We start from the raw sequence: 27,712 nt of genomic DNA, 5'->3' as shown, positions 1-27,712 counted from the left end.
GAGAGGGCCCTCTGACCCTGCATGGTGTCTGTGGTCTTGCTCTGTTCCCTGAGGAACCCATGCCAGATGCCACTATTCTCTATGGGGGTACCTGGCCCCTGGGTGCCCAGCTTGCCTGTCGGCAGAACACCACTTACACAGACAGAGGTGTAGCCCTGTGTGCACAGTCAAAGCATGTTGAGCCAAGAAGGATGGTGAAAAGAGGGGAGACAGGAGACAACTTTGGTTAAGCATCTGCAGGCTTACTCTCCAACTCATACCCTTGTTCATGCCCCCTGGATACTCTGAGGAGTACAAACAGGACCCAATCCTATCTGCTCAGGAATGGTTTGATCCCAGGGTGCCCTTGGACTCTGTCAGTACCCATTCTTTTATGGGACATTTATCTCTACCAAGACAAAATGAGGCACAGGGAGGGGAGTGTCCTCAAAGACAGGCATGGCTTCTGATGTGAAAGGTAGCAAGCTCCCGGCACTCTGAAGTGCTGTCTGCGGGTATGCCCCTCCTCCACTCAGAAATGCCTGCTGCCTGGTCCCCTTCAGACTCCTTGGTCTGAGATAGAGAGGGTGGCAGGAAACAACCCCACCACTGTGCCCATTGCAGATAACTAGCTCTGAGGCTGAGCTGGGATGGGAGAGGCAAGCTCCAGAGAAGGCAGGCAGGGCTTAAGCACAGTAATAGCAGGGCTGGGGCTCCAAACCAGCCCAAGACTCCCCTGTGCCCCTACTTCCCCTGCCCATATCATCCAGAAACAGCAGCAGCCACTTTGCATGGACCCAGGAGCCTCCTTAGGGCAGAAGCCAGAACCATTTTTGAGGACACCAGACATGGTATTATGGAGTACTGTCTTCTCAAACTCAAAATACCATGGTGTAAAATCCTGAGAAGGGAAGCCACCTGCCCTCCGCCCAGCAGCACTTGTCTTACTCAGGACCCAGCCTGTTCACAACAGCTGAGGCCCACAGGGGGCCTGACCTCATAATCCGGCTGGGTCCCGCAACACCGCACAGTGCAGGGAGGGAGAAGACAGTGTGGAAAGCCCAGGGGACCACGGGTGTGCCTTCAAGCAGTGCTGCCCCCAGGTTGGGGAAGATCCAGTCTCTGAGCCAGCTGCACCTGCCAGGTCCTGCAGCTGCCTATGCCTGAATCCCCCAGCTGGGCTGGCTTGTCAGTGAGCTGGTCTGCTGGCAAGCTGCTGCTTCCCACAGGCTCCCCTTCCCCAGCCTGGCTTTGCCTTAAGGAGGTCCACAGCATTCAGAACTCCTTCTAACTCTGCAGTCCTGGCAAAAGGCTCATGCCACCCCCACCGCCCCCATAAAGCAGGCACAGACCTGTGTGCCAGACACTGTCCCTTGACTAAGACACAGCCACAAATCCTTAGACATTAGAAAGAGATACTTCAGGAAGGCAGTCATTTGGTCAACAAATACTGCATCTCAGCTTCCCCATAGACCAAAAAGAAAGGGTCCTTCTAGGATTTTTTGGTGGGGGAGGGAGTGGTATACAGCTCAGAAGGCTTCAAGGAGGAAGTTGACTAAGCCTAACCAGGCCTCAAAGGAACAGTAGGATCTGAGGTGAAGATGGCCCTGTGGGAATGGGGGCAGGGCCAAGATTACAACACCAGACAGATCCTCCGCTGATGCAAGAAACCGAGGCAGGGCACTTTGGAGGACCGACTACCAGGTAGCTGGCTCAGCTGGGGGTGAGGGGATACCCTGAAGGACTGGGCTGGCACCAGAGGGCTTGGACAGTGGGCAGTGGAAGTCATTCAAGGCTCTTGAACAGGGTGGCCGGGTTGTGGGGGACAGACTGCCCCCCTTCCCCCACCAGAAGGAGGCACTAGAATCAGTTGGGATGGAATACCACCAGAGTGCAAATGTGGCTGTGTCTGACAGGATTCTAGGACATCCTTCATCTTTTCTTTTCTCTAAGGTTATTTCTCTACAATGTGCGTGCTTTACTCCTATAATCCGAATACAATTTAAGCTTTTTACAGTTAATTTTAAATCAGAGAATACCAGTTATAACCGACTGAGCCTACTGGGTTTGGGTGGGTGTGGGGGCAAAGGAGAGAGACATGACCCTGAAAAAGGCAGTGCTCTTGCTCTTAGGACCCAGGCTTGTCTTTGAGAGGGCACCAAGCAAACTGCTAGTGAGAGGCCACAGGAGAAGCCAAAGAAAATACCCAGGGGCCGCAGAGCCATTGGTGGGTTAGAGGAAGGTGGGGAAAGGCTCCAGAGAGATCTCTGCATGTCAGAGGCCCCTGTGCTGTATACAAAGCCTGGGCCTGAAAGGGACCTCAGAGCCACCCTGGGACTGGTACCGAGGCCAGTCTCTGTCCCTGGGGCTCTCAGGCCCCCACCCCCAGCCCAGCAGAATCTATCTTCCTAGAAGGGAGGCGTGGTGAGGGTGAGCCCAGGATCTGAGCAATGCCCTGGAGGAAAATTTGTGCAGTGGGGATTTACTGAGAGAAAAAAAAGCAGCCTGGACGAAGGACTAGCGTGTGCGGGTTTCACAACTTCATTCCTACGCTGATTCCCATCACTGAATCCAGGGGGGAAATCCCAGGAAAACTATTCTGAATGTGTGTTTTTTGGGGGGTGGACAGGGCAGGAGTATCAAGAAGGAAATGTTAGTTCTGTGAACCACATTTTGTAAGCTGTATTTCCCAAAGGGGGAAGGAAATCTTGCCCACTACCTGCAAGGAGGGCAGAATGCATTTTTCCTCACCCCCAAGAGTGATCCCTGGGGTTGGGGAGGCCCTTTAAAAAGGAAGACTTTGATTCAACTTAACGGGATACAGTTCCACTCGTGCAGAGAAATCACCACAAAGACAGCAGTCTTTGTAATAGCACTTCTGGGGCAGGGGGTGGGGGTGATTAAGTTTCATACTATATGGGACGTGCCCAGCCCACATGGTCCTCTCCCTTCCCCTAGATCCATGGCCCCAGCGCATTGAGGAGAGGTAAGAGAGCATCTGATCCCACCCAGACAACTGGACAGATGGGGGGCACTGGGTGCACGAGGCTCCTTTGAACCCCCAGACTCCTCTCCCTTGCCCTGTTCTGTGAAGGTCCGAGGGGCAGACAGCATAACCTGGGGCTCTGGCCAGGAGGGGCTGTGCCCAAGCCTCCATCCTCCAAGGGAGGTAGCAGTGGGGAGAGCAGGCCCTTCCCGGGGGCCACGAAGTAAACCGCCAGGTGTGGGAGCTGCGTTTCCTGTTCCAGTTGCGCTGTGGCCAGCTCCTGAACTTAGCAAGCCCGGTCCTGTCCTGGCTGGCACCACGGAGACACGGGGCTGTGTCTTCCCTCTCAAGACAGGGAAGGGAAGCTGGGCAGAGGCCATGCTGCAGTTGGTACACCAGAGGTCCAAGTCCCCTGCTGGCACCCGTTTTCTCCACAGCTGGAAGTCCAAGGAGGCCCTTTCCTCAGCAGGAGGCACCTTCCAAGCTTCCAAGTCCCATGTGTGTCGGGAGGGGGTAGAAGTCACTGTGGCTTCAGAGTGAGAGGGCAGTGCCGAGACACTCCTTGGGGTTGGGGGGTTGCCATGCATCTCTGACCTTCAGGATCTTGTCTGAGAAGTGGGCCCCCACGGGCGCCAGCTGCCCAGCTCCTCCCCCGACTGGGTGTAAACAGAGGCTGGGAAGCCCCTACGGAACTCGGAACTCGGAGGGAGCCTGGGAAACCTCAGTCAGCAACCTGGGGAAAGGCAGAGTCGGAGGGCAAGGAGCGGGACGTGCCTGAACCCAATGCTGACAAGATGAGACCATTGGTTTGTCCCCACCCCCGCCAGCTTTCATTTTCTGGGTTTCTCCCCAGAGTGTGGCAGGCCAACTTTTCTGAGAAGTTCTGTACAGGATGCCTCCTTCCTGGCTCTAGAGCCTTAAAGCCCTGCCCTCCCCCTGGGGAAGGACAACAAGGATGAGAGATAGGACTTGTCACCCTCTGAGGCAGAGAGGAGGAGGGGAAGGCCAGTGTCTCCTTTTCCCGGACTAGTTAGTGCTGACCCCAGGAACCACGGGCCAAGGCTCCGTCATAGGACAGAAGGGAAAAAGGGTGAACATTTCCCAGGAACTCCCATCTTTTAGAAAACTCCCCTCTAGCTAATACCAAGGAAGTAGTCCTAGGCCCGGGTTATTTACATGAAAAAAGAGCAGAAAAGAGGAGGCAGAGATCTCCAAGGAAGTCACTCCTTCTGGTGAGAGCACCATGGTTTCTCCCAACTCAGGTCACGACCAAGAATCCAGGCTGGCCCTAGGCAAGCCTCCAAACCAAGCCCTTTCCCTGGAGGCTGCCAGGTGGGGTGGGCATCACGTGGGAGCAGGTCCAGTCAGGCTCTGGGGCAGCTGTGGGGGGGGGGGGGGCGGGGGGGGGACAGAATAAAGGCTGACTCAGAACACCTGCTGGGGAAAACCAAGACTCACCAAAGGACATGTCCCTCGAGGCCTGGCTGCTGGGGCCAAGGGGCTCTGGCTCAGGAAGCGGGCCCTGAAGGCCTATGGGTGCCAGCTCCCTGCCTGGGACGCCAAGACCCCAGAGCAGTCTCCTCTGCTTTCACCTCTCCATGCTCAAGGGCCCTAGGGGGTGACTGGCCTGGGGGAACTGCTTTCAACCTAATCTGGCTGGGATTCCCTCAGCCCTGTCCCAAGGGCCTCACGATGGAGCCCAGGGTCAAAATTCTGCATAGGTCCCATCATTGCCACATGTGCGTCCACTCGGGTTTTGTTCTGTCAGACACAGATGCATGCACACATGCTGAAGGTCAACTCTAGGAGCAATCTAGTCCCGGAAAGACCGAAACAGCACTGGTCTAGTTTGTCTACCTTGGCAAGTTTCAGACCCAAGGCCAGAGCTAGGCCTCCATGAATTCTTTTTCTTTTTAAAAAAAAACTAATTTAAACCTACAGTGCCTCTTCACAGTACCCTGACCCAGCAGGGCTCCCAGAGAGGCCTGATGGTTCTCATTTTGAACAGATGTGGAGGCTGAGCTTGGAGAGGTCCCCTGACTCATGACCATCTCCAGTGAGAGTTAGGTCTGAAGCAGATGTCTATCCTCTCTCCCTAAGGCTGAACAAGTTCTGTGTATTTTCCATAAACGGGATTGAACTGGAGGCAATCCTTTTCAGAAGGAACAAGCTCCCGTTGCACTGCACGACAGGGGCCCAAGGGCCTATTAGCCGGCAGGATAGGGAGAAGATGAGGTGGTACCCATAGGATGGGGAGTGGGGCCCCAAACCTAGGCCCTAAGGGCATGTGGTAGGTACTCTACCCCAGGAGGGGCAAATAACAACAATAATAATCAGTAATGAGTAATCCCAAGGTAGGACTAGTTGGAGGCCCCAGGCCAGGAGCCTCCCCCTGGTGAGAGAGGCGAGACTTATCCAGCTGCTATGTCCACTAGAACAAAACATGAGAGTGGATGTGTTTTTCTAGGTGAACTCTGTCTGGACCCATCCTGGAGTGTGGCACCTGCTATCATCTCTAGGATGCTATTTCTTCACAGTGCCCACAAGTATCCCTTGCTCATGTTGCTACTGCTCCAAGGTTACTCCCTGACCTTGGCTTGGGCCAGCACTAAAGCAGCAAGCAGAAGGATGTGCCCAAAGGACAGCGGAGTTCAGAAGAGACTCTGACCAGGATGGGTCATGGTTGTAAGTCTTCACAAGAAGGAGATGACAAAGATGTGTGACTGATAATTAGGAAATAAGATGGTGACATAAAGCCACTCCCTAACCCAGGGTCCCTGAAGGCACAGAGTAGAGGCCGGAGAGCAGATGTCACAGGCAGGGCCTGCCACACTTACCCTCCAGCTTCCAAGGCCAGGCACTTAATTCTGTAAATGAAAGTGCCAAAAAAAGAAAAAAAAAGAAAAAAAAAAAAAGAAAGTGCCCATGTGGGCACAAGGGTGGGTAGTGCCCTAAATATGGAGTAGTGATGAGGCCAAGTGAGGGTGATGAGAGACAGGCTGGCAGAGTCTGCATGGGAGCAGGACTTCTAGCTTAGCCACTGCCTGCAAGGCAGGCTCTCGGGTCCCAGCCAGGCAACCAGGCACACAGTGTCTACTGAGACTGCTGAGGGACCTTGGGGGACCCCTGCATGGGCCTGCCTAGTCCCATTCCTCAGAAAGTGAGCCCCTTACCTTCACTTCCAGATGCCCAGAGAAAGTGAGTTCAAGGATTCCAGACCCTGAACTCCAGACAGACACAGGGATTCTTTTGTAAGCTTTATCCCAAACTTGGGATGGACCCTGAGCAGCCCTGGGCCCTGTTCTTGGTACTGAGGATGAAGGAGGCCCCGGCAGAGTGGAGTGGGGGTGGGAGTGGGGATGATGGAGAGATGGAGCTGGGACAAAAGCAGGAAGGCTGAGAGGTTTTAGTTCTGTGGATCTGCTGCAGGGAGATTATCTCAGAGCATCTGACCCATTCCTGTGCCTGTGAGGGGCCTTAGGCAAGCCTTTGCTAGAGGGTTCCCACCCAGCCCACCCTTCCTTTCTGGCTTCCTGGTGGCCATGGGGGGTAGGGGAGATGACAAGCAGGGATGGGCTGGCTCTTCCTGCTCCTCCAGCTGGGGACTAGAGACCCTGACCCCAGGGGGATGTGGACCGGAAACCCAGCTTTGCCTACTACCCAGAGAGAGACAAGATTCTCAGTGCACATGTTTGAGAATTTAGGACTGGCTATGCACGAGCACATCAGTATGTGGGTGCTTGTGCCGGATGGAGCCACTGAAACCTGCCAGGGTGTTGGCATGGGCATCCTCCAGGGGCTAGAGTGCCTGAGAGCAGTGGCTTCCTCAAAAGCTATTTCCTCAAAAGCAATGGCTTCTTCTCTTTCTTATCTTTCTCATTCAGTGAATTGCCCCCTGGTGTGCTGGCATGGGAGGAGTCTGGAAAGCACTGCCTTTCCCCCCCCCTAGATTCTATTTATTCATGAGAGACACAGAGAGAGGCAGAGACACAGGCTGGGGGAGAAGCAGGCTCCCTGCAAGGAGGCTGATGCAGGACTCGATCCCAGATCCCAGGATCACGCCCTGAGCCAAAGGCAGACGCTCAACTGCTGAGCCACCGAGGTGTCCCAGAAGCACTGCCCTCCTTATACCTCCCGTGGATATTGGAGAGTAGGGCCATTGCCCATGGCTGCAGACCAAGCTATGGGCATCTAAGGCTTCTGGGTACCTAGGATCCTGCTCCCTCCTTTGTCAGAGTGTCCCATCCTTCAATTCCCTATACTTCATGGTAGTGATTTCAACCTTGACTCTAGGGGAAGACACATGATCTGGGCAGGCCAGTGTATACCTGCCTATTTGACTGGCTTACAGATGAGGATATGACCAAGCCAAGCCAATGAGACTCAACTCTGGGATTCTGGTTAGGACTCCAGGATCTTTTCCCCCCTCTGGCGAGGGCTCTTTTTCCCCCTCTGGCTAGGGCTCTTGGGGAAAGGACATAAACCTGGAGTTTCTCAGGACCAGCAAGGAAAGCCTTCCTAGGAATGCAACATAGGGCAGAGCCAAGAGACGCAGAAACACTGAGGTTTCATGACACTGCTCAGCTCCTGGTCCAGCTGAGCCTGATAAGCTGTTCTAGGACCTTCCAGTATATGTTTCTGTGTTTCTGTTACTACAGAGTCCTGGCAAAGGCAGGGGAGAAGGGACAGAAAATGTAGTGAGCAGAAGAGCAGTTGAGAAGGTCATGGCTTGCCTGGCAACTGCTCCTCCAACCAAGGAGGTGAGTAGGGGACCTCACACACCTTTCCTGGTCCCCCTTAGGGGCATGATGGGAGCTGAGGTCTCCCCACCTCCTGCAATGTTTAGACTTAGCATTTAGATGGCACTGTCCCTTAGAAGGTATGGCCTGGGAAAAGAGATAAGGTGGGCAGGGCTAGGTGCTGGGGAGGTGGGCAAGGGTCCCTCCCAAAGGCTGCACCTGCCAGGGCACTTATTTCATTGGGAGCAGTGTATGCAGGTGAGATAGACCCTGGACCCAACCCTCGAAGGTGATTCTGTTTAGGTGTGTGAAGAAATGTGTGGACAGGCCATAGGTCAAGTGAACAGACTATAATGACCACGGGAATCCAAGGACTGGGGAGACAAGCCAGGCGTTGCCAGGATGAAGGAACAGCAGGAGCAAAAAGAATGGAAGCCTGACATTTCACATTTCCTATGATTTCTGGGAATGATGTCCACTGCCTGGAATTAAGTGGTATGATCTGACGTGCAGGAAAAAAGCTGTGGGGATGAAGTAGGGTCCACTGACAGAGGAGTTGGATATGATGTACAGGCACTTAGGATTGCCTTTCCCTAAGTAAGAATAGGAGGAAGACAACCACAGGGTTGTCCAGGAGGGCTTGAAAGACGAAGAGATGGAGTAGAGTATCAGGTCCAGACAGTGTCAGTGTCAGGTGAGTCACTCTGCATGGAGTAAGGGCTGTGCCTGGGGACGGTTACCCCCAAGAGTCCCAAGAGGAGGACTGGGCCCGGAGCAGAGAGCAGGCTTGGAAGTTGCCTAGAGAATCCAAGCCTGCCCTCCCTGGCTTCACTCTGTCACTTTAAGCCCTGCTTGCACACTTGCAAAGAAGCCAGACTTCTTGGGACCCGAACAAAGCTGGTCTGGGCCCAGGCCCCACGTGGCCCTCAGCTGCTCAGAGATACCCATTCTAAAGAGGCTCAGCGGCCTCCTAGGTGGGTGTGACCCACGGTTGGTGCAGGGAGCTCCCCTCAGGGCCAGCTTCCCAGACACCATCTCTTTGAGGTTTATTTCAAGAGATATTTATGTTCCCCATTTTGGAGGAAGTATAGAGGAACCAAACACAGACTAGGCAAGGAGGAACTCAGGATTCCTGAAGATCTATTTTCTGTTTCTTAAAGTCAGTTCATTTCTTCCCAACCCACCTAATCTTGCCCTGACCAAGTTTTATCTATCTTATCTATCTATCTATCTATCTATCTATCTATCTATCTATCTATCTATATTTATTTATTTATTTACTCTGACCAAGTTTTACAACCCTGTGGGCAGGATTCTCCCTAAGGTGCAGGAACTAAGGACAGGCACTTGCAGGTGAGAAGGCAGAGAGTAGTATGGAGAGAGGGAGAGGCTCCCTCTTCACCTGTGTTTCTGGGTGACACAGGGTGAGGGGCCTGAGCTCTAGCCGAGCCTGAGGGAGTATGTCCCTTTGCTGGTGTTGAGTGCCAGCGGGAGAGTGGAGGCAGGCACAGAGCTGCCAGGCCCTAGGGGCACCCCTCCCCTGCCCACTCTCCCCAACCTCCCAGACCACACCCCAGGCACTCTGGGGCTCTTGGCAGGGTCAGCAGACACAGGACAGGCCAGCTGCAGTCATGGCAGGAACAAAAGCAGTCAAACTTGTTTGTCAGCTCTATGAACACGAGGGCACACCACAAAGATACACACAAATATACACAACACATATGAACACAGACATACATGCATGCAGCCAGGCATGTGCGCGTGCACACACACACACACACACACACACACACACACACACAGTGTTGGCAGGCCCACACCCTCTGCAGAGATGTGCAGAGACTCAGGAGTGAGCACAAAGGAGTTTGTGAAGCAGGGCAGAGTTTGTTTACCCCAGTGTATCACTCAAGCATAAAGCACTTACCCGCCCCCACATAAAAATCAACTCTTTATACACGCCAGTACACAACCATCCCCAAGGCTTCTCCAGCACACAAGCCATCCCCAAGGCTTGGAAGCACAGAGCTGGACAGCATACGGTGTGCACGGTGAGGAAGCTGACTGGAGCCACCTGTGGTCCCCAGGCTCCATCTGGGTAGTGAGGCCTCCTGCAGCTGGCCCCGGGGGAATAGGGACTATCACAGATGCAGAACCCTCAGTGGGCCCCATGCCCATGCTGCCTGTCCCATGAGGACATTCATCAGGCTGCTGGAAGACATGCCCATGAAGACAAGGAGCCACGAACCCAGCTCCCAGTGCCTCGATGCAGCCCCAACTCTGGGACTTCCCCCTTAGTAGAGATCCATTTTCTTCCCACATGACACTCAACTTCCTCAAAGTTCCCAAATTTAACCAAACTGGGGAAAAACTTACATCCTACCATAAAGATCCTTGTTCTGTAGATCTTACCAATCCCCGGGAGAAAAAAATGGAACAAAAAAAATTCCTTCACTACAGTAAAAGGCCTGGGGAAAAGCAAGAAACAACAGGAAAGTGTGGTAAATAGAAACAGAACATACAATGGCAGGTCTGACAAAGACCAAAACATCAAGAATCTCAATAAACGTGAATAGGCCAACACTCTGAGATTGGGAAAAATCTACTAGCCAAAATCTGGCCCAAGACAGTTCATTCCAGTCACCGAAAAGGAAACTCCTGGCTCTGGGTTGGAAGCCTGAGAGGGGCGCTTTGTGGAGATGGTACCAAATTGAGCCTAGTTACTCAGTTGTCTGCAGGGCGGTCAAGAGATCAAGCTCACACAAGGGGGCCTGGGAGAGCGCTGGTCTCTGACAGAATTGGACCCAAGGACCCAAGGGAAGCACTGGGAGGCCCACTGTCTAGAGTTACCTCCTGCATTAAAATATCCTCTCCACTTCTCTCACACCTCACTCTGACTTCCATGTTTATTCTCTTCTGGGACAGCCCCACCAAGGGGCGAGCAACCATTTCGTTAGCAAAAGCACTTGAAAATGCTGAAAGTATTCTCATCATCGCGCTAGGAAGCAGAATCTTACATTTTATGCCAGGACACTTTGTGCTCTGACTCACCTCTCTCTGAACAGCCCATTCAGGCTGCCCCCTCAGCCTCCCCGCAGTGCTGCTACAGGACCAGGTTGCTGTTTTTGTTGTCCTTGGCTGTTAGCTTTCCCAGGCAGGAATCTCACCAGCTTATAATTACAATGTGCTGTGATTGGTTTTCTCATAAGCGGGTAGCACTTCCGAAGTCAAGGACCTCCAACACAAGACTATAGTGCAGGCTATAAACCCTTGTGGACTTAATGAAACAAGGACTTTAAAAGACAAGGGGGCTGACGGGTAGAGGCCCGTTAGAGGGCAAGCAGTGGGAGAGGTCTCTGGAAACGAGGTAGGAGAGTGGACTGCCAGATGGGGTGGAAGAAGGGAGTTCAGAGAGGAAAAGAGGAACTCAAATTGCATTCATTCATTTCTTCACTCATTCACTTATCCAGTGACAAATATATGGTGGCTGTGGAGAGCCCCCCCACCCCCCCCCCCCCCCCCCCGCGTGCCCATAGTCTAGCTGAGGAGACCCACCCGTCAAGGGTCAACTGCAAAGCCACAGGATCAGTAAGGAGAGACAGGCAGGCCCTGGGCACCAGGCAGCAGCTCACTTGCCCAACCCCTAGGGAGGGCAGGCAGGGAGGGGAAGAAGGCTGGGAGCTTCCTAAGAGGGAGGAGATTGGGCTATGCATCTCACACAGACACACACACACACACACACACACACACACACACACGCCCTGGGGCAAAGGAGGAGATGGGGAGAGCAGGGGGAGGGGAGCCTGGCAGAAGTGTTTATCTACAAGGCTGGAGGAGGGCTGTCACCCAGCCTCTCACAGGAAATCTCCCAGACAGGGTGAGTAGGGCCTGGGGGATGGGGCTCAGCCCAGCAGCCCCCAGGGCTGGGAAAGCCCTATGTCCCCTGCAGGCTGGGTTGCCTAAGGCCAAGCTCACTCTGGCCTTAGTTTCCCCACTAACCCTGGAGAGAAGGAAGACAAAAACTCTGTGAGCACTAGGGATGAAAGGCTCAGCCCAGGCCCAGACCACCACTCCCTGTAAAACTGGGCGGCTGACGCCGCTGCTCTTTCTGGCTGGTGAGTAGCCTGATCATCTTTGAAGATGAAACGTGCTGGGGCCTAATGAGGAGTCAGTTGGCCAAGGTGGGAGCAGGGCAGGGCTGGGCTGTGGGAGCCCCGCACCTGCCCCACCTGATCAGCACCCGCCCAGGGTGACAGAACGCTTCCCATTTCTGTGCAGGGGCCCCTCCGCTGCACCAGCCTCGCCTCCTCCCCTTCCAGGCCAGTGCTCCTTCCCCTCCCCTGCTCCTGGCTACCTCGTCAGGCATCCCTCAGTCCTAGGGGGTATGGAGCTACAGCAAAGGCCTTGGAGGACTGCCTTGGCCTCAGATGCTCCCTTCACTGCCCTGGGCTGGGCCAATACCCCTGCTTTTGGGGACACCCTGCCGAGACACACAGGGCACTTCCATTATCATAGCTGACCAGGGGCAAAGGCTTCCTTTACACACAGGAGAACAGTGCTCAAAATAAAGGACGCCCTCAGGCCACTTACTCCTTCCCTGGTTGCTAAAGAGACATTTGCTACCAGATGGGCTCCAAAAAGCAAGGAGCCAAGTGGAAACCTCCATCCTGGTGGTCACAGCTGTGCTGAGTGAGGTCACAGGAGTGGCCTCCAAAGTGTGTGAAGTGCACACTCTTCTCTGGGTAGATCAGATACAGGCCTCTTTTCTGCTACCATTCCCCTTCTTTCTCTCTTCTTTTTTCTTCCCTCAGCCTTGCCTGGGGCCTGCCTGCTTGTGTCCTGCTTAGACAGACCCTTCCCACCCATGAGCTGACCCCACTGCTTTAGCAAGGCCCTGGAACATCCAAACACATTTGCCACAAACAGCTCATTTCCCAGGAAATCGTTGGGAGATGAGAACGGGGTGTGCACACAGCTCATGCTCTCCTGGGAGGCAGGCGGCAGGCTCATAAATGCACTAATATTAGGCACAGACTCAAAGATAACCTTACCTCCATGTTCCAGGAGAGGAGCATACACCTGGGATTATCATATTTTCTTAATGGTTCATTTGTGTTCATTAAGTAAATTAATTCATTTATCTGATTTGCAGAGCGAATGCCCAAAGGGTGGACTTCTGGATCGTCAACATCCAACCTCCAAGTGAGCTTTTGGAATTACTACTTTCTTAAATTAGAAAGATCTTTATCTCCATTCCTCATCCTTGAGGCCCGGGGGGGATAGGGGAGCTCATATAGAGATCCACACAACCCCACCCTCCCCACCTCCCAGAGCCAGGCTTGGGGATCCCACTTTGAAGCCCCCTATGCTCCCATACCACGGCCCCTGGCTGAACCTGGGAGGGCAGCCTGGGTGGCTCAGTGGTTTAGCACTGCCTTCAGCCCAGGTTGTGGTCCTGGAGACCCGGGATCGAGTCCCACGTCGGGCTCCCTGCATGGAGCCTGCTTCTCCCTCTGCCTGTCTCTCTGCCTCTCTCTCCCCCAACCCCCTCTCATGAATAAATAAATAAAATCTTAAAAAAAAAAAAAAAAAAAAAAGGAAGAACCTGGGAAAGGCCAAGGACTCAGCCTTAGTGGCGCAGTAGGAGACGCCCAGCTCCACTTCCCTCACCAGCATTTCAGCTCCCGCATCCTCTCTAACCTAAGACTAATGGAGCACCCCATGCTAACACATCCCTACTGGACTATAGAAGATGCAGCAAACCCAGGGGCAGGCCAGGGGGTTAGGGGGCTGGGACATGCCTGCCTGTGCACACAGCGCCCCACTCCACCTGTGAGAGGGGTGCAAGCCAGGGTACTAATTACAGGCTATGCAGAGATGGTGAGCACCTCCTCTCACCAGAGGGAGGCAGCTTGCTGAAATTTTAAGGCCCTAGGCTTTCAGGAAGCCTGGCAGCAATAAGGCCCTACATACAGGTTGTGCAGTGTGGATGGCCCTGCCTTCCTGGCCACCTGGTGGTGCCATACCCTGGTTGAGGAGGGCAGGCACGAGGTGCTCACCTTGTGGTCTAGTTCAGCACTGGCTTTTGGCTGTTGCTCCCAGCAGGGTGGCAAGGTCTCAGAGCCCAGATACTGCCTGAGAGATGATGGCTTCATGAGGGTCAGGAGCTGGCTGAGTGAAGACAGCTGGGGAGGAGAAGAGAGGCTGTCACACAGAGGGTGCTTGGGACACTTGGGGACTCAGTCAACACCAGCAGGTCAGAGCCTGGGCTCTGGAGCCAGACCACCAGCTTCCATGACCTGGCTCCACCTCTCACTGGCATGCTGTATGGCTTCTTGGAGCCTGAGTGTCCTATCTGTAAGATGGAGACAACCACCTGTTGTCCTCCAAGAGAGGAGAGTCACACATGCACATGGTGTCTGGCACAGGCTGAGTCTTCCTTGAAAGGAGTGAACTAAGATCTCCATAGGTTGGGGGTTTGATCCACTTCTCTGGGGTAAGCACTCAGGCCTGAAAGAACCAAGGCCAGTGGAGAGCACCAGACTCTTCCCACACTGAGCTGCTGCTCTGGTGCCTCTCTTCACTGAACCTGCTGTGGGCTTGGAGAGGCTTAGGGAGGAGCAGAGGCTCTGTACCACCCACCCCCTTCTCGAGATGGCTGCACTGGCTCCATGCTCCACATCAGTCTGCCTGCCCCCATCTCTCCGCCCCCGCCCTTTTGCTTCCAGGGGATTTTAAAGCAAATCCAAACATTGTATCATTTTACCCATAAAGAGCTTCTCACCAAAAAGGATAAGGATTTCTTTCCCCAGCATGGTCACTGCATCATTCTCCCGCCCAAAACTATCAAGAATTCCTTATGCAATCTAACACCATGTTCCGTTTTCTTTGATTGTCTCAAAAATGTCCTTACCAGTTGTGTTGTTGGGATGAGGATTCCCAGAGGTCCACACACTGCATTTGGTTGATATGTCACTTAATCTGCTAACTGCCCCACCCCTCCCCATGTAAATTGCTTACCCTCTGAACAAATGGGAGTGCTCCCACCCCTCCCTGGAACAGCGCTGGCATAAGCCCAGGTGGCTGCAGTGAGCCAGCCACTCCTGGTCTAGTGGCTGTACCTGGTTTGGGCAGCCTGGGTTCTGCCCCAACATGGACCACCCAGCTACCCTGGAGCTAACTTGTGGTCAGGACAGAGGCAGGCAGTTTCTGGGCCCTGGCCCCTCTGGGCCACCTGCAACCTGGGAAAGGGGGATGCAGAATGAAGAAACTGAGCCAGTGGAATTCACAGAGGCACCATCTTTTTAGACGTAGCAGGTGCAGTGTGGCCAAAAGGGCTTAGGCCGGAGCCCCCAGTCCTGCTCCCTGCTCGAGCCCAGCCTTGCCCGACACACCTGGCTTCCTCTCCCTGACTCACTTGCAGACACCTGCTCAGCATCTCAGCGGGCCACAGGCTTAGACAGCCCACAAGAGCAGCTGGGCTGAAGACTTAGGAGACAGGCCTAGGGCCTTGGCTCCTGGAAGGGGGCCAGGCTTCTTGGCCTAGTGTCTGATCCCTTTAGGAAGGGAGAGGAGGAGGCAGGGAGAGAGAGAAGGTTCTAGGCGAAGAGAGGCACCATCTGGAAGTTTACCAAAATCTGAGCTATGCCATCTCACTCAGGTCTTGCAAAGCTGGGGAGGGTTTCCAAAACAGCCCTGCCTGCTTGGGGATCACAGCTGTCCAAGCACAGGGGCCAGACTGCAGCCCACACCCCCAGAAGCCATCCTCAGGCAGGCAGCCTCGCCCCAGCTAGACCCTCCCAGCTACAGGAGCCCTGGGCGGGGCTGGGCAGAGTACACAACAGCAGATCAGCGGCTCAGCTCGCTTGCTAGCTCCAATCTTTCTCCTCTCCTCGAAAAGTGCTTCACCCTGCTCAGCGCAGCAAGCTGCCGCCTTCTGATTGCTTGCTCTCTTTTGTTTCCAGTTCTGGTAAGCCACACCCCTGGTAAACCAGGATAAGGGCTTATTTGGACCATGCGTCCCAGTGGGGCCAGGGCCTGACACTGCACCTCCCCACCTCACCCCCACTGCTGGGAGCTGTCTCTGCAAACAATCAGCCCATTAGGAGAGACACCTCCAGGCAAGAGGCAAATGATCACCCAGGAAGGCAGGCCTCCACTGGTCTTGTCTGCTGGATGGGCAGGAGGAGGTAGGCAAGTTCCAGCTGGGCAACTGTCCACACGGTCAGTCACTCCAGTGCTCAGACCCCGTGTGCTTCTATCTGCCCAGTGGAGAAAGGCCAGGATCTTAAGGGTCTGTGAGGCACAGGGAGCCTTGCTGCACCCTAGGGCCTGCATCCCGACCAGGCCTTCTGACCAGACATGCACAGCTGTCCCTGTTCTTTCTAGCCCCAGCCCCCTGTCTACCCTGCCACCCACACCACCCACACCTGCCATTCCTCTTGCCCCAAACTACTTTTGTTTTTACCCCATTTACCACCCCTTAACATGTTCTGTAATTTCCTTGTTCGTTATGTTTATCATCTGTCCCCTCTCCTTCACTAGCATGTAAGGCCCAGGAGGGCAGTTTTGTTCACTGCAGTGTCCCCAGAGTCGAGCACAGCCCCTGGCATGTGGCATGTGTTTCATAAGCACCCATTCAGTGAAGGCATGCAGGGCAGGGCTGCAGCCAGCCTCTCCCCAGGAAATGCAGACCCTTGTCCTCCTCCGTTTCAGCCATTTAAAGCTCATGTCTTCCAAACTCCAAACTGAAAGTCATGGCTTGACAAAAGAGGTTTGCTGTGTTGTAAGAGGTGGCCTGGGATAAGAAGCAAACTCCCAATCTGTCTCCAAACCTGTTCCACCTGTGTCTTGCCTATCTTGGTAAAGGGCTTCTTCATGCTGCCAGCTGCATAGACCCTGGAGCCCTCCTCATCTCCCTTCTCTTACATCTCCTGTCCCACTGGCTGGACTTGGCAAATACACCCAGAGTTGGACCACCTCTCACCACCTACGCCACTATCTCCAGGATTATTGCAACCGCCTATGCTCAACATAGCAGCCAGAATAATTTAAAAATATTTTATAAGTCAGATTGTTTCTTTTATCAAAACCTTCCAACGGCTCTCCTCTTTAGCATAAAAGTCAAAGCCCTTATCATAGCCTGGAGATGCTGACGGATTGAATCCCCACTTACCTGTCTGACCTCAACTTCTACTACTCCATCCTTGGTCCTCTGCTCCAGCTGCAGTGGCTTCTGTTTTTCCTCTAACCTAAGAGAACTCTGCCTGCCCCAGGGCCTTTGCCCTTTGCTGTTCCCTGTGTGGAAGGCTCTTCCCCGGGAAACCTGCCTTACTTCTTCACTTCTGTGCACAAATGTCCCCATCTCCCAACATTCCCTCTCCTCTTTATCTGGCTTCATTTTTCTCCAGAGCCCGTATAACCATCTGGTATGGCAAATATTTACTTTTTTCTTGGTGCCTGTGTCTGTTCCCTGCCGCCCCTCCCGGGACCACGAGTTTCACAAGGGAGGGACTGAGTTCTGTTCAGGGCTCTCTTCAGTGCCCTGAGCAGGGTATGAAGCACACTGGTGCATGAAGCCAAAACTCTGCTCTTTCTGGGATATTTCCAGGATTCCCAAGGACAAGAGGAAGCAGCCTGATCCCAAGGCTCTCCTGGAAAATGCAAGCCTTGGGGTATTGCATCCTGACCACCTACAGAAGTCTCATCCCTCAAATTCTAATTCTTCAGCTCCCGTTCCTAGGGCTTTAGACTGTATCCTAAGACAGAGAGCCAAGCCATCCAGGGGTACCTAGTGGTGCCCTGAAAGGCCTCTGTCCAGGTAGTCACCACAGAGTACCTGGACAGGAGTCAATTCTTAACCCCTGGACTCCCCTTCATAGTCAATTAATTGATAAGGTTTATCAGGCACTTATACATCAACAAAGGAAGTAGAAGGGACAGCTCTTGTCCTTCTATCTGCTACTTAGGATAAAGCACGGTAGCTTCAGCATAAAGTGGCACATGTTGTCTGGGCTGTCACCATAATGAAAGCCGAGGAAGGGGCCGGAAAAGTGGAGACAGTATGTTGTGGTGGTCAAGAACAAGAACTCTGGATTCAAATCCTAGCTCCACAGCTTTCCCACTGTATGACCCTGTGGAGTTTCCTAGCTGCACCTGGCTCAGTTGTTCCCATCTGTGAAAAACGTCTCATGGTAACAGTCCTTACTGTCTGGGGCTGCTATGAGAGGTAAGCTCTGAGACTAGCACGTGGGACATAGCCTGTACTATGCAGAGTGTTGGCTGCCACCATTTTGGCAGGCATGTGATGATGGAAAGGAAGGGGGGTCAGGGCACAGAGCTGTGTTCAGAAGGTGTGAGGCTGGCCCACAAGGAGGGCCAAGAAGAACAGGTGGCACAGGTGGGCCACAAGGAGAAGTTGGGAAAAGGGGCATTATGGGGTTTGCCAGGGGTGGCTCGGGGGCCAAGGTGGCCCTTTGAAGGGGAGGATCTGTCTGACAGGCCAGACTGGAAAGGGGAGTGCCTGCAGCCGGCAGACTTAGGAGGTGCCACACAGCAGCCCCAGGCCTGCAGTGGAGATGGGGGAAATACGCAGGGAGGGCTGTAGGCAGGCCTCAGCTGGTCCTTCCCCTCCTAGAGCTGCCAGGAGGCTGGTGCAGCTGTGCACAGCCTGCAATGCCTGTCTGCAGACTCCTCTGCAACACTAGCACTGACTCAGCCTCTGAGACCGGCTCAGGACACCTTCTCTGGAAGCCACTTCACTGCCCTCAGGCAGAGTTAGTCACTGCGCCCTCGGCCCACCTGGCTTACATCCTCTGTTCTGAGGTTGGTTCCTGGTGCGGAGCCTGGGACAGAGCCTGGCACACAGGCAGTGATTAGCTAGGGTTTCCTGAATAGATGGGTGCATGGTAGGAATGTGGGTGACTAGTATGGTTGGAAAGCCCCGGAGCTGGGCAGAGGTGGGCCTGGCTTGGCCCTGGCAGGCTCTGGGGAGCAGCTGGGGGCTCCTAGGCCAGCTCTCCCCCCGGGAGACATCCCCACTTTGAGGAACCCTGTTCATTGCCTCCCCTAAAGGGCCCACCAGGCCCAGACAACCCAGCTCTTCCTCCATAGCACTTCCCCTCCTGACTCTCTGGTCTCCATTATGTTCCCCTCACTCTCCCATGTACTGGCTCTAGGCAATAAAAAACCCATCAAAACAAAGTCTAAGTCTTCATTTGACCCTGATGCTTGAGCCACCTTTTGGTCACTGCGAAACCCTGCAGGTGGGTGGTGATCTCTACCCTTCACCCATAGCTGGAGAAATGCTGATCTTGATGCTCTGGCCTTTCCCCCCTGCTCTGCTGACACCATGCTCCTTGGGGCTCGGCGACCCCCATCTGCCATCCACAGCTCTCTGGGGCCCTGTGATCTTGTCTGTCTATTGCATCTCTGCCTGTCCCCACCCCTAACTGCTTGGCATCCCCAAGACACTGTTTGGTCTCTCCTCCTTCAGAGATGCTCTGTCGTCAGGCTTTCACCTGTGTGAAGTGACCCCAGTGCAGGCCACTCCCTTGAAAGGAAAGGGACCTTCCTCTTGCACACTCCAGGAACTCAACCTCAGGCTCATTCACTCCACAAGCATATGCTGAGTTCCTGTGTGCCAGGCACTGTGCTAGATGCCAACAGGCAGTGGTGAGTAGAAAGCATTTAGTCTCTGTACTCAAGATGCTGCTGCTGGGTGTGTGTGTGTGTGTGTGTGTGTGTGTGTGTGTGTGTGTGTATGAACACAGACTCTGACCAAATAAATAAGAAAATATTAGGAGATAAATACAAATAATTTAAAACAGGGTGATGGTACCAGGGAACTTTGGATTGGGTGATCAGGAAAGGCCTCTAAAATTCAACATTTTAGCAGGAACTGGAATGACAAGAAGCCCCAGCCATGCTAAGTCCTAGGGAGAAAGTATTTATGGTAAAGAGGGCAGCCAGGGCAAAAGCCAGGCCGAGCCCACTCTGAAAAGCCAACACAACCAGTCAGCTTTCTGAGCACCCGCCCTACAATCACGTCATTGCAGACTCAGCTATATTGTCCAGCCTGCCCTGGGATGTGCCGGAACATTCTCTCAGCACTCTGGGCAAGGGGTTACACAGGCTTGCCCAGTACACCTCTAGAATGGAGACACACAGCCCTTCGCAGGGACTGCCTTGCCCCTCTCGTGTTGCTGAGCCAGAAGGTTCAGTTGTACCCAGCAACTACTCTGGGATCCTAGGGGGAAGGGAGAGAGCATGCTCAGTTTCTCTGCCACCCATTCTTGGGCTGGCCGGGACCCACACTGCCCCTAGGGCCTTGATCTGCGGAGGCTGTGGTCAGAGCTTTCTGGGGGGAAGAGGAATGGGGAAAGAAGACAAAGCTCTACTTTTCTTGCTGCCCCAAGAATGCCTAACACTGGAAAAGGAGAGGCACTCGGAGTAGTTCTAAGTGCATAGTGTTTGTCTTCACTTCCACTGGTTTTTCCTCCTATAAAAAGCAATGGAAGGAGGGAATGGGAATTGGTGTTTAATGGGTATGGAGTTTCTATTTGGGAGGATGAAAAAAGATTCTGGAGATAGATGGTGGTGATGGCCACACAGCATTGTCAATGTCCTTAGAGCCGCTGAATTGTACACTTCAAAATGGTTGAATTCTACACTTAAAATTGTCATAATAGTAAAAACAACAACAACAACAACAAAAAAACCCAAACCAAAAAAACACGTTAAAATGGTAAATTTTATGTCATGCATATTTTACCACAACTAAAAACACAAAAGTAACACATGCTCCCAGCTCACTGCTCTATCCTCAGTGCCTAGCACACAGAAGGCGTACAAAACAGTAAGTGTTGAATGCAGGAATATGAGTGAAAAGTTCAAATTCAATTTGACTCTCCTGGCCTGAGGCTCCCAACCTTTGGGAAAAGTCGCAGGAGTAGGCAGGCCTCAGGGGAGAGACCTCTGCTCACCCACAGGCTTCCAGGGCCCAATGGCTACTGCCCAGCTGAGGCAAAGACTCACCTGGGCCTTCTCTTCCCAGAGAGGGAGGATCTCTTGCTGGTCCAGCATCTGGGCAATGATCACGAGGCTCAGCTGGCTTCGAAGCTGCCTGTGAAGGAAGGAGTTAGAGGAACTGAGGGGTGGGACACTCTCACAGCGGGTGGGCTATAAGTCCACGTGGGGGCAGGATACACTCTGAGCAGTGAACATGGGAAAGCTGTGCTGTCCAGAGTACTCTGCCTGGCTCTTTTGGTTTATAGTGTTTATTGTTTATTTTAGAAGCAATAAAATGTGATGGGAAAATTAAAAAACAAGCAAAAGGAAAAAAAGTAAAGTTACTAGTAATTTCAGAGGCTGGTGAAGTAGTGTTTTCCGTCCTAGTTGATCCTTCTCTCTCAGTATCTACACTTATCTGTGGATATACAGAGATAAGGAACCTTTAACGGCATTTGCATAGACCTTTGCCTTTACTGTCCTTTGTAGCCTTAGAATCTTTCAGCCAAAGTGGGGTAGTGGAAAGTGGGGCTAAACTTTTTTTTTTCTTTTTCCTTCACATAGCATCAACTTTCCTTTGGCGAACATGCTCACCTAGGGTGGGCATATGAGCCATGCCTGGCCCATCAGAGTGGGCCAGGATGAGGCTTGGGGGGCGGTGGCTGAGGAGGCTGGAGGGGGTGATGGGAAGAAGGGTCGAGGGCCCCTCCTCTGCCCATGCTCCCTGCCACAGCTTGTCTCCACCAAGAGAGTCACATCTCTCTTGCACATCAACACATGGTGGCCCCTCCATGGGCAGCAGATGTCAGCCTCTGGCATGGACCTTGATGTGGTCACAGTCCATAGTTCCTGCAGAGAGCCTCCATCAGAAGAAGCAAAGGACAGGTTCTGAAGTTTGAGGAAACAAGGAGCATGAGGAAGACACTTGGGCTGGAATCTTCTCCTTAGAGGAGAATGCCCTCAGGTAACACCCCTGCCAGAGGGACCCACAGCTGCTCTCACCCATATCCCTGGAATGACACCATTAGGAACTGAAAGACTAGACATCCCGGACAGCCTGTTACTGGCAGCACTGGGAAATGCTAAGCAAGTATTCTGGGGAGGCAGGATATGAGGCCTGTCAACTTCTGGGCTAGGTGGTCCAGTCTTCACGGCAGCTTTCTTAGGGCAGAGACTGCTGCCGCCCAGGCCTCACGAGGGACGCTCCTGGGTGATGAGGAACTGAGGTAGGAGCAGCTCCTCAAAGCTCCTGTGGGGCTGGGCAGGCTAGTACCTCAACCAGGAGCCTTGATGATTTTCTTAGCACTTGATTGAGAAAGAGAGATCAACAAAGCAATAGGCTCTTGAATAAAAAGAGAAAAAAGCGGCACCTGGGCAGCTCAGTGGTTGAGTGACTTTGGCTCAGGTTGTGATCCCGGGGGCCTGGGATGGAGTCCCACATCAGGCTCCCCACAGGGACCCTGCTTCTCCCTCTGCCTATGTCTCTGCCTCTCTCTCTGTCTCTTTCATGAATAAATAAATAAAATCTTAAGAAAAGAAAAAGGAAAAGAAAAAAAACAGCAGGCAGTAACACCATACACGAGAAAGGACATGAAAGAGGGGGAAAGGCACAGTGCTGGTGAAGGTGCAGGGCAGCAGAGATGCTCACACACAGCAGGTGGGAATTTCAACTGTACATTCACTTTAAGAAACTGCTTAGCAAGATCAACTAAAGATGAACACGTGCTCACCCTGTGACCTAGCAATGCTACTCCTAGGTACACATACACATACAAAGGTGGAAGTGCACTTATAGTACACCATCAGAATGCATCTACAGACTGGGCTCTATCTACACATAATGACAGTGAGCTAAAACTACATTCAAAAGGCCTGGATGATCTTCACAGTGTCGTGAAAGAAGCCAGATACAAAAGAATACATGTGCATGATTTAATTCATATAAAGTACAAAAACGGCCAAATAGCAGCTGTTGGAAACCTGAGCAGTGGTGATGGTTGGGGGTGGGGTGGGCAGGTTCTGCTTATGTTTTACTTCTTGACCTGAGTGTTGGTTTCACATGGATTCCACTGGTGGCAATCCACTGAGCCATCCACCTGTGGTCTGGGTTCTGTTCTGTTTGTATGTTGCAGTTCAATAAAACTATTACTTAAAGAAGAAATTCAGGTGCTGGGGGAGACAGGATTGCCAGATTTAGCCAGTAAAAATATAGGATGCCTAATTCAACTTGAATTAATTTTTTTTAAACGTTTAAAAAAGATTTTTGAAAAATTTATTTCAGAGAAGAGAGCCCATGCGAACAAGCCTGGGCTGGGGGTGGGGAGGTGCAGAGGGAGAAGCAGACTTCCTGCTGAGCACAGAGTCTGACACAGGGCTCGATCCCAGGACCCTGAGATCATAACCTGAGGCAAAGGCAGACGCTTCACTGACTGAGCCATACAGCTGCCCCTAACTTTGAATTTCTTATTGATAAACAAAGAATAATTTTCTTAGCATAAGTTACCCCCCTGCACTGTTTATATTTTATCTGGCAGTTCAGAGAGGCACCAGCCATCCATTCTTGATCAGGAAGCTGCGGAGAACTTTGTGTTCCCACCTGACCTTCTGAGACTGTGGAGAGGCAGTGTGGTTTAGCCCCATGGGATAGAAAATAGGAGTCCTTCATCATCCTCCACACCAGACTCCTGTGAGCGCAGCCAGACTTAGCCCTTCACCCAGAGCCCCACCCTCCATTTTTTCCCCAGAGCCCTGGCCACACCACACACCCTGCATGGCTTCCACCTTATTGGCAGCCAGGACCTGCTCTCCAGCTGTTCCCTGTGAGCCCCAGCAGCAGCTGGGCCGGGAACACAGTGGGAGGTAAACGGCCCCTCTGTGCTGCTCCTCCAAAGCTAACTCTAGCCAGAGTCAAAAGTCCTGCATCTGGGCTTCATTAATCCCAAACCCAGGCCTGTGTGGGAGCTCCTTTACCCTGCAGAGCGCGGGGAGGGGCCAACCTGGGGGTGGGGGTGCTGGCAGGCCAGCAGAGCAGAGCCGGGGTGGTTCCAGAAGGGAAGAAGCAGGCTGGGTGGGTCAGGACAGGGCTGCTGTCCAGAAAAGAAGAAAAGCACCATAAAAAGCTCTGGGTGAATGGATGAAAAGGAACCCACATCTGAGGGTGGCATGTCCCCCCTCACTGTCCCCGCCTGCTCACTGCCTTTCATTCTGATGGCCCCTGCCTTTTAAACAGTCTCCCGTGCTCTCAGTTCCCACTGGGACACAGGGGCAGGGGAGGGGACCACTTTTTCATTTTAGGCTGAGAACGTACTCTATGGAGGAGAAAACACAAAGACTCACCCTAAATAACACCCAAACTGTGCAGGGAGCAAGCAAAGGGGCCCTCGGGCTCAGCAGAGGTTGGCCAGGGGCTCTTCCTTTCCTAGAAGCTGCCTGACCCCACCCGGCAAGGCCTCCCCGGAACTCAAACCAGACGGACAAAGGAGGATGCAGAAGCCACTGGAGCCATCCCAGCCACTGTCATATAAGGAAACAAGCTCCAGCTCTCTGCTCACACCAGGCCAGGCCTCTGCCTCAGCCCTGCCCCCCTCCTCTGCTCCCCCACCATGGGCCTCCGTAAGATCAGGACACTGGATTAGCACTCAGAGGAGCCTAAGGCACAGCGAAATCTGGAAATGACTTTTCCAAATCCATAGCAGAGCTGGGAAGTGGAATGCAGGCACACTGCTTCCCAGCCTCCAGCCTTCCCTCTAGCTCCTGCAAGGGGCAGCCCAGCCAGGCACCAGGCGCGTGCAGGGACTCAGAGAAAAGCAAAGGCACTAACCAGTGTGGGCCTCTAGATTGTTGGGACAACAACACTGGTCAATGCAGCCCCCTCTGCTGCCCCCCGCCCTTCACTTGTTCAGAAGGGAACCAGGCCCTGCCAAGGCTGAACTACCCTAAAAGGCCATCAGGCATCTGGCCAAAGGCGTGAGCTGCCTTTTCCATGTCTCTAGGGCAGCTCAGGAAGCAACAACGGTGGCCTGTTCCGCTGTGGAAATGCTGCCCAACACCCTGCTGCAGGGCATCTGCCTGGCTTGCCTCTCCAGGGCTGTCCACACTGCCTCTCTGGCACCACAGCCACCTCTCATGCCACTTCCCTTCCCACCCCCTCAGGCCTTCACTTGGAGTCTATCTTAACGTAGGAGCATATACTACCCAGGCAGGAAGGACCAGGGCCCAGCTTAGAGGTCAGGGCAACCTCCTTGGGAATCTGCCCAGGCATCCACGCACACCTTGGGGTGCTCATGAGTGTGGGCATGCATAGTGCAGACAGGAAGATACAACCACAGATTCTTACGGAAGACCACTACATGCCAACATGAAGGATCCAAATACAACAGCTCAGTTCTGCATGGATGAGTCCCACAAAGTGTTGACACTATGCTGAGAAAGCCAGACACAAGAGAGAACACTGTACATATACATGTTCAAAAACAGGCAAAACAAAGCTATGGGATGAAAGTCGGGGAAGTGGTTTTCGTCACCTCTGATGTGTCCTTTCCTGCACATATATAAATTAAAAAGTTACTATTATTTATTAAACAAAGTTCATACGGACAATTACAACCCAACTCCCATCCTCCTTATCATTCTACTTCCCTCTTTCTTTTTGGTATTATGATGAAACCCACAGAACTTTAGGCTTAGAACACATCTTAAAAAGTCATCCCACCTAGGCAGTGCCTGACTGGCTCAGTTGGTAGAGCATGAGACTGAATTTCAGGGTCAAAAGTCATAAGTTGAAGCCCCATTTTGGGCATAGAACTTAATTAAAAACAAAGTCACCCCATCTAATGTCTGCATATTTGTCCATTTAATTAGGCCCTCCACATACCTGAGGGAAGTGGCCATATTTTCCACAACTAACTCTTCTTCAGGTGCAACAGCCACACTTTTTCTCTCAGAATCTTTTTGCCACTGTGGTTTGGGTCCTCTGAAGACCCTGGGGGGTTGTCAATGTTAACATCAGTGAGGTTCTCAGAGCTGGCCTGGATGCTGCTTTTCCTGGCTGCCCTGTGATGCTACACAGACCACAGATTGAGCCCAAAGTCTTTCTCACATGTCTTGCTGTCACATCCCATTTCCAAGATCTTGTTGTTAATTGTGTAGCTGGGTCTCACTTTTCCTCTCAGACTGTCATTATGGTTTGTTGAGATCTTCTGGGATCTTCCATTCCCTGTCAGTTGTATTCATGTCATGCAGGAATCTGACTATTGCTCCATTAATGGCCTCATCTGAGACATGGGGTCTGTCCCTACCGACCTGTCAGGGAAGACAAGACCGTGGGGGCCCTAGGGGCCTACCCTCCAGGACAGCACTCTGATGGCCAGCAGCACCTTGTGAAGAGCCTAGCTACTTCAGCATTGCTCAGCCCATCTTTCTTACATTGTCCTCAGGATACGACGGTAGACTCTACCAAGTGCCTTACAAGAACCCAGACAGTCCTCTCAAGAGTACTATTCTGGTTGGTCTGTCAAAACATAAATGAGGCTAGTCTGCTATGATTTATTCTTAGGAATCCTAGAAAGCAGAGCTTCCTTCTCTGTGTATGTGCTCACAACCATCCCTGGGGAATGATGGGGGGGGGGGCGTGCCTCGAGCCCGCCATGCTCCTTCTGGATAGTCCCTCCCTACCTCCCAAGGTCTCCGCGGACTCAGGGGACCCCATCTGCTCCTCTCAAAGGATTGATGTGGAACGTCCTTGTACCACAGGGTACTTAAACCCATTCCACACAGCTGGATGCAGACACACGGTCTCCTCCCGTGCTGTCTTAGGCTTCAATTCCCTTTGATCAATAGTGGAGTCCAGATGAAAAATTATGCTCCTTGTCAGAGAAAAGAAGCAAAATAGGAATTATGTAGTGTCGTTCTCTCTTCATCAGTGTCAATATATCACTGCCAGCACCAAACAGCACTCCTTGCCTCGAAAACAACTATATGGAAGCCCGTTCTGTGGGACTTAGTTTTCTCCACCGGCAGCATCACTGGTCCATGCTGTTTGTCCATCTGCTGTTTTTGCGTCCCACTCTCCATCTTCCACATCTTTTGAAGTCCGAGATCATGCTTGAGCTTTTGGTGCAGCCCCTGTAGCCTTTAGACATTTCCCACTTTTTCCTTACTGGGTTGGTTTGCAGTGTGCAAAGTGGTACCACACCATCTCCGAGTCTGCCTGAGCCATCTCTCTCTTTGGAATTGGCTACTAAAAACCAACTCTGTGCTTTTTGAGATCTGCCCTCCAGAAACAACCGCTCCACTGGCATTCCCTCGACTCCCGCCTCCCTATCAGGCTCCAAGGGCCCAGAGGGCAAAGTCCCAGCTCCTCCCTCAAGATGCCCACATCCCAGTCAGCAAAAGTGCTGACAGTCAGGACCTGTGAAGGAGGCATTTCTGGAGAGATACCTTGGTCTGAGCCTAGTCTTGAGGGTGAGGAAGTGCTAACCAAGCAAAGAGGAGGAGAGGAATAAGGGAAGACAGAATTGATGCTGAAAGGCTCCGAGACAAATCATGAGTTGAGGTGGCTAGAGCATGGGAGGCTGCCTGGGACGCTGGGCAGGGGATAAAATACGATTTTGAGGGGATCCCTGGGTGGCTCAGTGGTTTAGCGCCTGCCTTTGGCCCAGGGTGCGATCCTGGAGTCCCGGGATCGATTCCGTCGGGCTCCCGGCATGGAGCCTGCTTCTCCCTCCTCCTGTGTCTCTACCTCTCTCTCTCTCTCTCTCTGTCTATAATAAATAAATAAATAAATCTTTAAAAAAAAAATACGATTTTGAAATAGGACACAAGAGTCCTAGTATTGCCACTGTTTGAATTTCATCCTGAGGACAGATGCCTGAGGGATTTTAATGAAGCAAAGTAGTGATGTGGCTGGCTCTGCATCTCAAGGGAGGCCACACCACCGGACAGTGCAAGTGCAAGCATGGGTCAGACGGGGGACAGTCTGGAAGGAGGTAGCAATCCAGGGGTG

The 27,712-nt window shown here is 52.8% G+C and overlaps 1 protein-coding gene across 5 annotated transcripts in view; it reads right to left on the bottom strand.

Moving 5' to 3' along the window:
- FAM178B (family with sequence similarity 178 member B) overlaps window positions 1-27,712 on the bottom strand; it is a 108,397-nt gene that overhangs the window by 2,936 nt on the left and 77,749 nt on the right. For 3 of the 5 annotated variants that reach the window (XM_072742644.1, XM_072742645.1, XM_025992521.2), the window contains 2 exons: window positions 20,737-20,824; window positions 13,761-13,886 (listed from right to left, as the gene is read on the bottom strand). In XM_072742644.1, coding sequence (XP_072598745.1) covers window positions 13,761-13,886; window positions 20,737-20,824 — 214 coding nt within the window. Of the gene's footprint in view, window positions 1-13,760; window positions 13,887-16,876; window positions 17,128-20,736; window positions 20,825-24,045; window positions 24,140-27,712 lie in introns of those variants that run through there. The other 2 variants (XM_025992522.2, XM_072742646.1) reach the window with 2 other exon arrangements.

The sequence above is a fragment of the Vulpes vulpes genome, chromosome 16 (genome assembly GCF_048418805.1).
Source record: "Vulpes vulpes isolate BD-2025 chromosome 16, VulVul3, whole genome shotgun sequence".
Classification (NCBI taxonomy): domain Eukaryota; kingdom Metazoa; phylum Chordata; class Mammalia; order Carnivora; family Canidae; genus Vulpes; species Vulpes vulpes.
The sequence above is the reverse complement of the archived record's forward strand: the minus strand, read 5'-3'. Positions and strand labels throughout refer to the sequence as shown.